This window comes from Cetorhinus maximus, chromosome 10, assembly GCF_964194155.1.
Source record: "Cetorhinus maximus chromosome 10, sCetMax3.hap1.1, whole genome shotgun sequence".
Classification (NCBI taxonomy): domain Eukaryota; kingdom Metazoa; phylum Chordata; class Chondrichthyes; order Lamniformes; family Cetorhinidae; genus Cetorhinus; species Cetorhinus maximus.
In genome coordinates, this window is record NC_135888.1 from 125,705,343 (window position 1) to 125,718,707 (window position 13,365).

At 40.5% G+C, this 13,365-nt stretch overlaps 1 protein-coding gene across 1 annotated transcript in view; it reads right to left on the minus strand.

Moving 5' to 3' along the window:
* ndfip1l (Nedd4 family interacting protein 1, like) overlaps window positions 1-13,032 on the minus strand; it is a 61,462-nt gene extending 48,430 nt beyond the window's left edge. The window contains exons 1-2 of the mRNA XM_078551098.1: window positions 12,843-13,032; window positions 6,275-6,365 (exon numbers count right to left, since the gene is read on the minus strand). Coding sequence (XP_078407224.1) covers window positions 6,275-6,365; window positions 12,843-12,872 — 121 coding nt within the window. The 5' untranslated portion in view covers window positions 12,873-13,032. The remainder of the gene's footprint in view (window positions 1-6,274; window positions 6,366-12,842) is intronic.
* Between the last annotated feature and the right edge of the window lie 333 nt (window positions 13,033-13,365).

Below are 13,365 nucleotides of genomic sequence, written 5' to 3' on the forward strand. Positions count from 1 at the left end.
GGGTCTGGAGTCACATGTAGGCCAAAGCAGGTGAGAAAGGCAGATTTCCTTCTCTAAAGGACATTAGTGAGCCAGATGGGTTTTTACGACAATCGATGATAGTTTTATGGTTACCATTACTGAGACTAGCTTTATATTCCAGATTTGGCAACTGAATTCAAATTCCACGAGGTACCGTGGTGGGATCTGAACCCATGTCCCCAGAGTATTAGCCTGTGTCTCTGAATTACTAGTCCAGTGATGTTACCACTACGCCATGGTCTACAGAAGCAGTTTTAAATTCATGTTTAATAATAGTCCCATGGAACTATTTTCTCTATAGGGACTGAATTGTTAAGTAAAAATGCAAAATTGTTTTACTTTGATGGGCTAAAAGATTATAAAATGCCTCAATTAGTAACTCAGAGGGCAGCAAAGTCATTCTGTAACTAATTTTCTACCAAACATCAAACCATTGCGCAGCAGAGTGCTTATTTGGCCTCAAACCCATTTGAAATGTTGCTGTTGTTTAAATACCACAACCTCTTACCAGCACCATTAACCTCATAATATTTATTGGGAAAATGCTGTCTGAAGCTTATTTTTATGTAGCAATTAGAATAAAAAGAAACCTACAGATGGGAAAGACAGCCAAATATTTAAACACTTGCATTGGCGCCTCAAACTGCTGATATATGTAATAGGCAAATATTTTCAATGACAATTCAATTTTAATAAATCTTGTTTATACAATGGCTCCCAGGAAGATACCATTACATTGAGTTAAATTACTGACATTATCATGTGCAGTTACAGAATATCACACAATTCTGCAACAGGACTGCTGTAACCTTCATGCAACCAATGCATATGGAAGGTAATTTAAAACAATACAAATTTCAATGTTAAATCTCAAAACCCCCTTTGAACAACAAGTATACACAGAGCCTACTCAAGTAATAGAAAGGCATAATACAGCCATGCACCTGGATGTTATTTCTCACATCTAGTTACATAACAATTTCTACTTCACAGAGATTCCTAATTACCAAGTTGTCTAAGATGACTTGAAGTAGTGGCAACAGGAGGAACTAGGTGAGAAAGGTTAGAATGGAAGACAGGGAGCTTTGCCAAGTTTCTGGATCCTTCCATACCCAAGGAGGTATTGGATAGGCAGTCTGTACTGCGAAGCAAACAAGGGTGCGAAGGCACTGGCCATAATTTTCCAATCTTCCTTAGACTCAGGGGTGGTGCTAAAGGACTGAAGAATTTTAAAAATATATTCAATCATGGGATGTGGGCGTCACTGGCTAGGTCAGCATTTATTGCCCATCCCTAATTGCCCCTGAGGTGATGCTGAGCAGCCTTCTTGAACCGCTTCAGCCCATGTGGCATAGATACACCCGCAGTGCTGTTAGGGAGGAAGATCCAGGATTTTGACCCAGCGACAGTGAAGGAACGGCGATCTATTTCTAAGTCAGGACAGTGCATGTTTGGAGGGGAACTTCCAGGTTGTGGTGTTCCCATGTGTCTGCTGCCCTTGTCCTTCTAGATGGTAATGGATGTGAATTTGGAAGGTGCTGTCTGGAGAGTCTTGGTGAGTTACTGAAGGTTAAATTACCTTCCATATGCACTGCTGTGCATCGGTGGTGGAGGGAGTGAATGTTTTTGGTTGGGGTGCCATTCAAGCTGGCTGCTTTGTCCTGGATGGTGTTGAGTTTCTTGAGTTTTGTTGGAGCTGCACTCATCCAGGCAAGTGGAGAGTATTCCATCACACTCCTGACTTGTGCCTTGTAGATGGTGGACAGACTTTGGGGAGTCAGAAGGCGAGTTACTTGCCGCAGGATTCCTAGCCTCTGATCTGCTCTTGTAGACACAGTATTCATATGGCTAGTCCAGTTCAGTTTCTGGTCAATGGTAACCCCCTGGATGTTTATAGTGGGGGATTCAGTGATAGTAATGCCATTGAATGTCATGGGGTGATTAGGTTCTCTCTTGTTGGAGATGGTCATTGGTTGGCACTTGTGTGGCACGAATGTTACTTGCCATTTGTCAGCCTAAGCCTGGGTATTGTCCAGGTCTTGTTGCATTTGGACATGGATTGCTTCAGTATCTGTGCAGTCACAAATGGTGCTGAATATTGTGCAATCATCTGTGAACATTCCCACTTCTGACTTATGAAGGACGGTCACTGATGAAGCAGCTGAATATGGTTGGGCCGAGGACACTACCCTGAGGGACTGTTGCATTGATACCCTGGAACTGAGATGATTGACCTCCAACAATCACAGCTATCTTCCTTTGTGCTCGGCATGACTCCAACCAGCAGTGAGGTTCCCTCCCACTGCCAATTCCCACTGATTCCAGTTTTGTTAGGGCTCTTTTATGCAATACTGATGCAAATGCTGCCTTGATGTCAAGGGCAGTCACTTTCACTTCACGTCAATTGCAAATGTTACACCCTTGTTCAAAAGAGGGTGTAAAGTTAAGCCCAGCAACTACGGGCCAGTCAGTTTAACCTTGGCGATGGGGAGCATTGTGGGAATGAAATTTGGGACAAAATTGATAGCCACTTAGGCAAATAAGAGTTAATTAAGGAAAGCCGGCATGGATTTGTTAATGGAAAATTGTGTTTCATAAACTTGGGGTTTTTTGATTAACAGCAAAAGGTGATGAGGGTAATACTGTTAATGTAGTGTACATGGGCTTCCAAAAGGCATTTGATAAAGTGCTGCACAACAGGTTTGTGGGCAATAACTCATGCAATAAAAGAGATGTGGCAACATGGATATGAAATTGGCTGAGTGACAGGAAACAGACAGTCGTGGTTAATGGATATTTTTCGGACTGGAGGAAGGTTTGTAGTGCAGTTCCCCATGGATCGGTGTTAGGACCCTTGTTCTTCCTCATATATAGACTTAGACCTTGGTGTACAGGGCACAATTTCAAAATTTGCAGATGATATGAAACTTGGAAGCATTCTAAACTGAGAGGAGGATAGTGTAGAACTTCAAAAGGACATAGACAGATTGGTGGAATGGGTGGACAAGTGGGACAAATGGGAAGATGAAATTTAATGCAGAGAAGTGTGAAGTGATTTGTTTTGGTAGGAAGAATGTGGAGACACAATATAAAGGGTTCAATTCTAAAAGGGATGTAGGAGCAGAGGATCCGGGTTAAATGTGCATAAGTCATTGAAGGTGGCAAGATAGGTTGAGGGCGCGGTTCCTAAAGCATATAGCATTCTAGGCTTAATTGGGCCATAGAGTATAAAAAAAGGAGAGCGCAGAAAAGGTTCACAAAAATGGGCCCAGCTATGAGAAATTTCAGTTACATGGATACATTGGAAAAGTTGAGACCATTTTCCTTGGAGAAAAACAGCTGAGAGAAGGCTAGTGGTATACAAAATCATGAGGTGTCTGGGCAGACAAAACTGCTCCCACCAATGGAAGGTCTGAAAACAAGAGGGCACAGATTTAAGCTAATTGGCAAAAGAAGCAATTGTGACATGAGGAAAAACTTTTTCACGCAGCAAATGGTTAAGATCTGGAATGCACTGCTTGAGCTTGTGGAGGCAGGTTCAATCCAGGCATTCAAGTGGGCACTGGATTATTATCTGAAAAGGGAGAATATGCAGGGGAGAAGGCAGAGGAGTAGCAATAGGTAAACTGCTCTGACAGAGCCTGTGCAGATGCGATGAAACGAATGGCCTCCTTCTGTGCTGTAACAATTTTGTGATTCTGTGAAGTCAGAAATCTTTGTTGCTAAAATGCCAAGAGAACAAGTGTTCTATTCTTCAACACTGATAACATTGTTAATTTTCATGAATACAAAACGTACTTAAAACATTGAATCCCCCTCACTTATGACAGCCACATTTAAATCACCCAAAAAGCACTACTCATTTTCCATTTTCATTATACTTAAATACATAGTTGCTATATTAAGATCTACAAGCATTTTGGGCGAAACAAGCGTTTACTCATTAGTTAACTGCTTCAATCAATGCTACAAACGCATGAAATGTTGACTGTCATATATGCTTTGAGTTTTATGAGGGATTGCATGACTGATCCACCATTCCCCAATTCTTGTCAAAGCTGAGAGAAGATTAGAAGTGGAGGCCTGGTACCTTTCCACAATAACAGAGAGTTCAGTGATCCAATCGTCCTTCCACAATTCCTAGTGATCCACGTCACAGCAACTTTAGAAAAATCCTATGAACAACTTTTTCTTTCTCCTTATCTTCCCCATCACATATGACTCAGGATGCAGAGAGATCAACAGAGTTAATGTTTCAAGTCAAATATGACTCTACTTCAGAACAAAGAAAAGTCATATTCGACTTGAAATGTTAACTCTGTTTCTTTCTCCAGATGCTGCCAGGCCTGCTGAGTTTTTCCAGCACTTTGTTTTTACTTCAGATTTATAACAACTGCAATATTTTGCTTTTATTGCAGAGGGATCATGTTGGGGTGACAATTTGTTTTTTTTTTAAACCTATGAGGCAAGTGAGGAATCTGAAGCAAAGGCCTTTCATTACTTAAAACGGTAATAATCCTATCCACTATGATTATGTTTAAAACTTTTGTTGACAGATGTGGTTTTGAAAAAATCAAACTACAACACAGTTCATGGCAACACATGCTAATCTAATTCAGCAGTTTCACCTCTGAAAAATCAAACATAAACAGTGCAAAGTGATCAATTTAAAACAAAAAACTGGGGGTAGGTTAGAGTCCAATATCCAGCTTATGCAAGGAATTCACAATGCTGACCACCTATTACAAGTAGCCACATTACTCCATTTTTGGGCAAGGGTGATAAGGTGCCATTCAGGGCTGTAGAAAAAGCTTTGATCTCAATTTTGAGCTTGAAAGTAATAAAAAAAACATACAATTTTATACAGGTTACACAAGAACTCACCCATCTAATGTGCCCATGGGGAACTTCCACCCTGTCTCCCCAAAGATCTACAGGATTCAGTCACAGCATGTGGGTTTGTATTCATTTCTCCTCAATTTGAAAAGCACTCAATTGTTGTGTATTTCACATGAAGTCAGGGATTTGCAAAAAAGCTTGCATTTACATAGTCTATGAGCATAAAAAAGTTGTTTCACAAATAGACAAATGGAAATGAATGCAAGTCAGGGAAGGAGAGACTACAAAGGATGACCATAGACCTGGAAGTGATTGGACATGGGAAAAAAAACCTTCAGTTTGGGATTATCCTTGCCCTCAAGGTGGAAATTAAAAAGGTTCAAAATCCTGACATAATTGAACCAAAGCAGAGCAGCTGCAAAGGCTAAAATTAAGGTATCTTGTCACTGAAAGGAAGCCAATTCCAGACAAGAATATAATTCCTTCTCCATTAACTTTTTCCATAAAATTTACTTACCCTGATTTATCAAAACCTTTTCCTTCTTTATTACTGCAAGCAGATTTCCTATCCAGTTTCATTGTTCAACTATCTAGTTTTTTTTTGCTGGAAAAGTAGTGATGAAACAGCATGAAAACTGACTGTGAAATGCGAGTAGAGTATAGAGTATTCTCTCTGCAAATAACTACAAGCTTGTGAAAAAAATAGCAAAATGAGGCACATCAACACAGGAAGCCAAGAGTACACCAAAAATGAACCAGATTAAGAGAAATCATTGCTGCAGAAGCCCTGGTTATGATTGGATAGGCAGGTTTGGAACCATGTGAAAGCAGTTGCACAGAGTTGACAATCGAGGAGAGCTGTTAGAGGAGATAGGTTGTGGTCAACTGTGTCAAAGGTTACAGAATAGTCAACCAGAGGGATAGTGCACAATGGTCAATTCACAGGGGATGTCGTATTTGGAGTTTGAGACAGACATGTTTGGTGTGGTAATTTGCAAAGAGGCATCAAGGTTGAGTTTTTTTGGGGAGGATGGTGATGGTAATTTTGAAAGGCAGTGGGTCAGTATCTGAGGAGAGCCATTTACAATGTTGGCTAACTTGGAAGCATGTTGGGTGGACAGCAATTTAGTGGGAATTTGTGGACCTTAAAGAAAAACATTCAAGTGACTGCTGGGTTAAATGCAAAGGTAAGATAGAAGTAAGTTTAAAAAATTCAACAAAAGGTTATTGCCAATTTACTTTGATGAAATATTTTCCAAAATACAAGTTAACCTCGTTTCTCCTCATCAATCATGATCTCGGGGAAAAGCTGGTGAGCCACGACATATGCCCATCTGTAAAACAGCCAGAGAATGTGCGAAAGTACCTTTGTGAAGTAATACTTTCCTTCTCGTTACTGCACAATTCTACATACCTGCACTCTCTATTGCAATGCTGCTATATGGTGGAGGAGCAGCCTCAGCCCCAGATTCTGACACCTCCAATGGCTCTTCTTCATTCTGCAACTGTATCAACAAAAGACCAGACAAATTAAAACTCAGTTATCAAAGCAGATGTGTGAAATCTGAAATATTAATTTAAAAGCAAACTTCAGGAAACAACCCAAAAATGCTCCATCACCGAAGTCTGTTTTCATGACTCTCTCCTACCTCCAATGCAATGCTTTTTCACAGAATCATCTCTTTCTCGCCTCCCTAATCATCCACAATCATGTAATCTTAATGTACAGAAGGCTGTTCAGCCTATCAGTTTACTTGTACCAAGCCAAAAATAAATTTGCCCCCTCATATCCCCAAAAGGAAATGCAATATCAGACTGTCAATCAGTGCAGATATTCTACTTATATACAGGAAAAATATTTTTCTTATTGTTTCCATGCCTGAAGGCATTGATTCATTGCTGGGTTTCAGCTCCACTGAGGCTATTGGTGTTCTGTCATTCATGTGAAGCTTCATGGAGAGTGGGGAGGGAGAAAGAGATCACAGTCGAGTTGTCTCTCCTCATGCCAGAACAAGTGTCGAGATAGCGATCGGGAATGGAAGCCATGGCTCATTTTTCTCCTCTCCCAACCAAGGGTGCTGAGGCCAATTCTGGTTCTGTTCCAACTGCTAGGATTAAACCTGGTGTCTCCCAGGTCTGTATAGCTCAACTACTTACTGAACTATTAAGCCACCTGATGATTTTTTAATATAAATTAAGCATAATTCTTTAAATGATGTTCCTATTTTCTTCTTTGCATGGATCTTGTAGTCCACCTGTCTAAAATTTTCGACAAAATTGGTCTGACAAAGGCAGGTACTATTTGTGCCATATTTTTAAGCAAGGAATTTTGGAAGTCTGTTCAGACAGGAACTATTCTTGGAAATGTTCCTTAAATGTCATTTTTGACAAGAAAACAATAGAAATTTGGTCTCATCCAAGACAGATATGTGGAAGGTTAAGATCCCCAAGCTATGGAAAGAAGAAAATACAATTACAAATCTCATCTGATTTCAGACTGCTATGACATCCTGCACATCAGACAAATAGTTGGTGGAAGTCACAATCTAAGCTTACACTGCAAAAGTGGCCACTTAGACAAGGTACCAGAGACTGTACATGATTGTAATTATCAGCTTTACTAAAGATGGGGAAAGGCAGGGGGCAGAGAGACATTAACCGGCCATTTCTTGGCTACTAACAAATTCAGCGGAATCTTATTTTGGGAGCTCGAATGCAAGATATTTTAAAACATTTTTACTTATTGGTTCTCAGGATGTGGGCAATGCTGGCAAGGTTGCACTTATTGACAATCCCTAGTTACCCTGAGCTAACAGTTTCAAATCTTCTTGAAACAGTACAGTCCCTACGGTGATGATTGCTTCCACACAATGTGAGATAGACATTCAAAAACTTTGACCCAGCAACAGTGAAGAAATAGCAATATATATCCATGTCAGGATGATGTGCAATTTGGAATGAAAATTGGAGGTGATGGTGCTCCCATGAAGTTCTTTCTTCATTCTTCTTGGTGGTAGAGATCATGGGACTTTGAGGGCTGATTAAACTGTGCAGTGGACCCTGCAGATAATACATACTGCAGCTACAGTGCTTCCTGCAGATAATACATACTGCAGCCAGTGGTGAATTAAGACCAGTAGCAAGGAAGTTAATCAAGCAGATTGCTCAGTCTTGTCTCAGTTTTCTGGAAAGGATAAATTCTGCCACAAACATTAAAATCAGATTCATTCGACTTAAATTTTATACACACATAACAAAAATGTACATTTTTGCCTTTCATTGATAAAGTAAACTAATTTGTTTAAGAAGTAAACTTGTGCCAATTCTGGAGGCCCCCAAAATTGTCCAGGGTGCCAGATGTAATCATCTTGCAATTTCCTAGACAGACCCACATTAAATTATTTGGAACAATCCAATGTTGCTTAAAAAATATGTCAACTAAATGATTGAGAGATCCCAGCACAATGGTGAGTTAAAATAAGGGCATTCAGTACCACTCCAGTGGGTGTTTTATTTTAGTGGTAGCAGCTGGTGTGAAACAAATCCAGGAAGTACATCCTACCCTTTTTTTAGTGTTAAGATAATATCTATGAAAAGATTATTATGAAAAGATTAATGAATATTCAAACTATATTGTTCATATCCTATTCCTTGTTACAATACATTTACACAGCATACCTATAGCCAGATTATTCATTGGGACATAACTGTACAGTAAGTGATATTTTAAAGGTCATTCGGTACACAAGAGGGTGAGAGATGATCGGACAACTGAAAATTGTTCCTTGTATGCTCATGTGAAAAGTGACAGTAAAAATTTTTGAGCAAGTTTTATCAGTAGTTTTATCATGAAGAGAAATGTCCACATGCAATAATATCAGAGACTCCATTCTGAACACCCATTTAATACACAGCAATTAACTCGAGGATTATAAAAATAATAAGGTCAGTCCAAAAATACAGTAACTCATACAGAAGATTGACCGAATCTGAAAACATTTTGCTGTAATGTTACCTTATCTGCACTGTCCGTAATATTATGCAAATCCTTCCTTACACGTGTATGGGAAAATGTTAAGAAAACTAGAATGGGCAGATACAACTACTGTAAATAAAGCTGCACTTGCAGAACTGTACTTGTAACTATAGTGAAAACGTTGTTCTGCTTTTGGGTAATAAGCTGCCAGCAATATTAAATTCTCCAAGAGGCAAAAGCACATAAAATAAGCCACGGCCAATTCCAGGAAAAGTCAGGCAAGCTCCAGGAGACTATAGTTGCCATGACGCAAATTTGACCAACCACACAACCAAAGAAATACTGCCCCTCGGGGCAAGCGCCTCCCTCTGATGACTTGATTGACAACTTGCACAAGCAGCTTCATGCGGGGCAATTAACTGTGGCTTACTGGATATATAACATCATATTGTAAAATATAAGGGTGTACAGATGACATAGCATCATCAAGTTGCCCCAACCCATGCATGTCATGGTCAGCACTACCAATTAATATAAATTGTATCCTACAGCTTATCAGTATTCTATTTACAACACACTTGAGTAAATAATGAAAGGATCCGAACCTAAATATTAACCTATACAACCATACTATCTGTTCAAATTACAGTCTGCTTCTATAAACTACCCTTTATTATAATGCCATCTGTTCTCAACCAGGAGATTGCGTGCAAAAAAAGATCATGGAGGTGATTTTGCTCACACATGCATTAAATTTACACCTTCCAATTTCTTTACAATGTGACAGTGGAATGCCCTGGAGTCCTCAAACTATTTTTGCTGAACCATCTCAAATCACTAACAAATAACAAGAGATTGTGTGTCTAATGTTGTCTTATTTGGTAACAATTAGTACCTACCTTCATCTGGGTGGAGTGGGGGGGTGGTGGTGGGCAGCAGTGAGGTGCACAGGGTTTGCTCAGATCAAGTTAGTCCCAAGACAAATTGCTTGGTGATGGGAGGTTGCAACCAACCATCACCATGGCAAACTTAACAGCCCAAATCCAAGTCAGCAGCTCCACAATAACAAAAGGTGCTTTTGCTGATTCACCAGCCAAACTGGCTTATCAGCAAGGACATTTGGGAATTCTTCTCACTCAACAAGCCATAGAACCATTATTGCTGGGTCAATATATTGGATTCTCTACCTAACACTACCCTGGAAGCACTACCCAAAATAATTTGCATTTATTTGACATCTTTAATACCAATTAAACATCTGTGCACCACAAGACGGGCAAAGAAAAAATGGACACCAAGTGACAGATGGTTAGGAGAGATCACTAAGACCCTGTTCACGGAGATGAGTTTTAAGAATTGTCTTAAAGGAGGAAAGGCTGAGGAATCTAGAGAAAGACTTCCAAAGAGTGGAATAAATAAGATGTTGGATTCAGCAGAGGGGATGAAATTCCTCTTTCAAAGATGGAATCACCTTTCAAAGCAATGGCATGCATTCCAAAACAATTCTCAGTTGACGTGAAATGAGAACATAATCTTTCTCATGATGGCAATCACTACAGCTGAAAGAAACACAATGATGGTCTACCAAATTACATAACAAAATGTAAAGATGTATTTTTTTTAAACACCATGGACAATCAGCAAGTGGAAATATGGATCTCTCCTCAAAGGGAAGGCTAAATACCTTAGAACATTCTTGCATATATAACAATAAATTTGAAAGTTGGTTACCTATCAATATAGGCAGAGGGCCAATCCCTAATGGAGTAATGATTCTGGGAAGTAATTAGCTCAAGGGTAGAGGCACATATCTACCTTTCTGAAGTATAGTACATAGGAACAAAAGTAGGATTAATCGATATTAAGGAAAGGCAAAAATCCAAAACCTATGCAACTTATTTCACCGTATTTAATAATATACAGGAGTTTCCCCACCACAACAATTTGCATATTACCAGCAGGCTTTTGACAAAGGAAGCAGGTTTCTTCTTTGCTCTGAAACCTGCCCAAGTCACTTTTGCCTTTAACAGCAGCAGTTTCAGAGGAACACAACCAGTCACAAGTTTGCACCAAAGATGCAGAGTCAGCAGCACTTAAATGAATCATATGACTACTCTTTCCCTACCATATCTCTCTTGGAAACATAAATTGTGTTTCTATATAAAAGCTGACTGTCCTAAATGTCTATTGTTCTAAAACCCCTTGAATGGTGCTCAGAAATGAATTCTTCCCGAAGATTATTAGGCTGCCCGAGTAAACACTGTCAATAGTAAACTAAAGATTTTAAATGTAAATGTTTTAAAAGAGGACAGAGTTGTCCCATTTTGCCAAGTTCCACAGCTGAGGCATTTTGTCCACAAGTAATTATATGTCTGGAGCCAAAATAAATCATATTGTTTTCTATTCAACCCCAAAATAACATGCCTACTAAGATTTACAAGTTACAACAACTGCCTAAGATGGAATTCAGATATTTTATACATCTTATTTCACTTCATCACCTGCTTAATTAATGTGCACTGTTTTCTAAAAATGCATACAGAAGTTTTTTTTTTAGAAATGGAAATTCTACAGCAGGAACGGAGACATGCTAATACAGCTAAGTATATGGTAGGTGAGGGAATTAATAGATATCAATAAAAAACATTTATGTATGGTTTCAGGACAATTTTTGGTTGTACACAGCCAACTTGAATTTACATAGCACCATTAATGTGGTAAAACATCCCAAGGTATTTCTATAAAACATTTAAGTACAGTCACCAAATGTGTTATTAGGCCGAAGAGCATATTTACAGATACAACTGGGTTCAGGATTGTTTTCATTTGAATGTGGTCTCTGGTATCCACCCGTTACTGTCACAAACTAATATTGTTACATAACCGCCCTTACATTACTCAACACCCCGATGCTTTCCCTCAATATAAGTTTTCAGTAGGAGCAGCAGCCACTAATTCAAGTTTGATCCTCGCACTCAATAGGCAATCTGATCAGCTGTAAAGTATTTATGGTACTGCTGAATATTTATGGCACTAGTAAATAGTTATCCAATATTGCATCTCAGGCACAACTTGAGTTTTTTCTTTTTTAAAATCAGAAACAATGTCAATAAGTGTTATTTGGGAACCACCTCCCCACCCACCCCACCCCACCCCACCCCCAATCTAGAGATCAGTGTATCATTTTTTAAAAAAATGGATTCCCCTTTTCTCGTGTCTTTAATTAACCTCTGTTAGGGGACAGAGGGCATTAAATAGACCTTCAACATTAGCAGGAAAAGTTAAGGTAGATTTGCGACTGAGGAGTGCCAATTTGTAACCTAATTTCAAATAGGTCGCTCCCAAGAACACAACAGTTGGTGTGTTGGAAGGAGTTTGCAATTCCCGTCACGCTGTTTCCCACTGCCACACTCAACACTGCCATCATGTTGACAGCTTCCGCAATCCTTTGACCCAAGGTTGTCAACAGAATGAAGTGGGGGCTCTCAGAATTTCACCCAAGACCGAGAGGGATTGAAACCCCACTTCAAGATTGGAGGTTACGTTTCAAGAGAGTGACAAGGATCCAATCCAGGTGTCATTTTAAAACAAGATGTTGCGGCCGTCACTCCCAATGATGAAGACGGTCAGTCTCCGCAAACACTGCGTTGCTCAACACAGAAGGCAATTCCAATACGATTCACAAACCCGTTCCTTTTGCATGCAACACATCTTATTTTAAAAAGACGAAATGGTGTTGGTTTGATACCTATTATTTTATACCGATAACGGGATATTAGGGTAGCGGGATATTAAATCCGGTGCCACATCTCGCAAACCTGCCGTCAGTCAGGAGCGAGACAAACACTTGCGCCTTTTCCTCCCTGTCCATTTTTAATGGGGTGAGGCCTAAAGGACAACACCAAGCCTCGGCGTTTCCTGGCTATCGCCAGCCGAGCCGCCTGTTCACCTGCCCGGGGTTGCCCAGACCCACCCTCCCCGGGGAGCCGAGTGCGCGGCCACTCACCGCCTGATACCGGTTGCTGCTGTCCGCCATGGCGCAGGGAGCGAGCGAGTCTAGCTGCTGCGGATACCGGGAGGAGAAAGAGGGGGGAAAGGGGGAAGCGGGGCCGGCGGAGCTACCGCTGGATTTTTTTTCCCCTGGATTTTGCGGTCCGATCGCCAAATGGGTCACGTCGCAGCCGCACCGGATGTGAGTGCCCGAAATTGAGGGAAGCGAGAGGCAGGAGACAGCGCCGCCCAGCCCGGCAGCATCGCTACTGCAAGTGCTGGAGAGCATGGTGGGAGCCTCTACCAGACAACGCTGGTACTGCAAGTTTTGGAGAAACAAAAAATTTATTCGGCAATACCCCCACTCATCCTATCCTCAGTTTGCGTTCCATCTCGAACGCGCCACTCCAGACCTTATGACGGCCTTGGTCGGTCCTCCTCCTTCGTGCACTAAAAGGGCGTAGGGAACCACAGACTTCCATTGGATTGGTTCATGATTCTGCTTGGTAAAGTATTGCAGTGGGGTGCCATTGCTATCT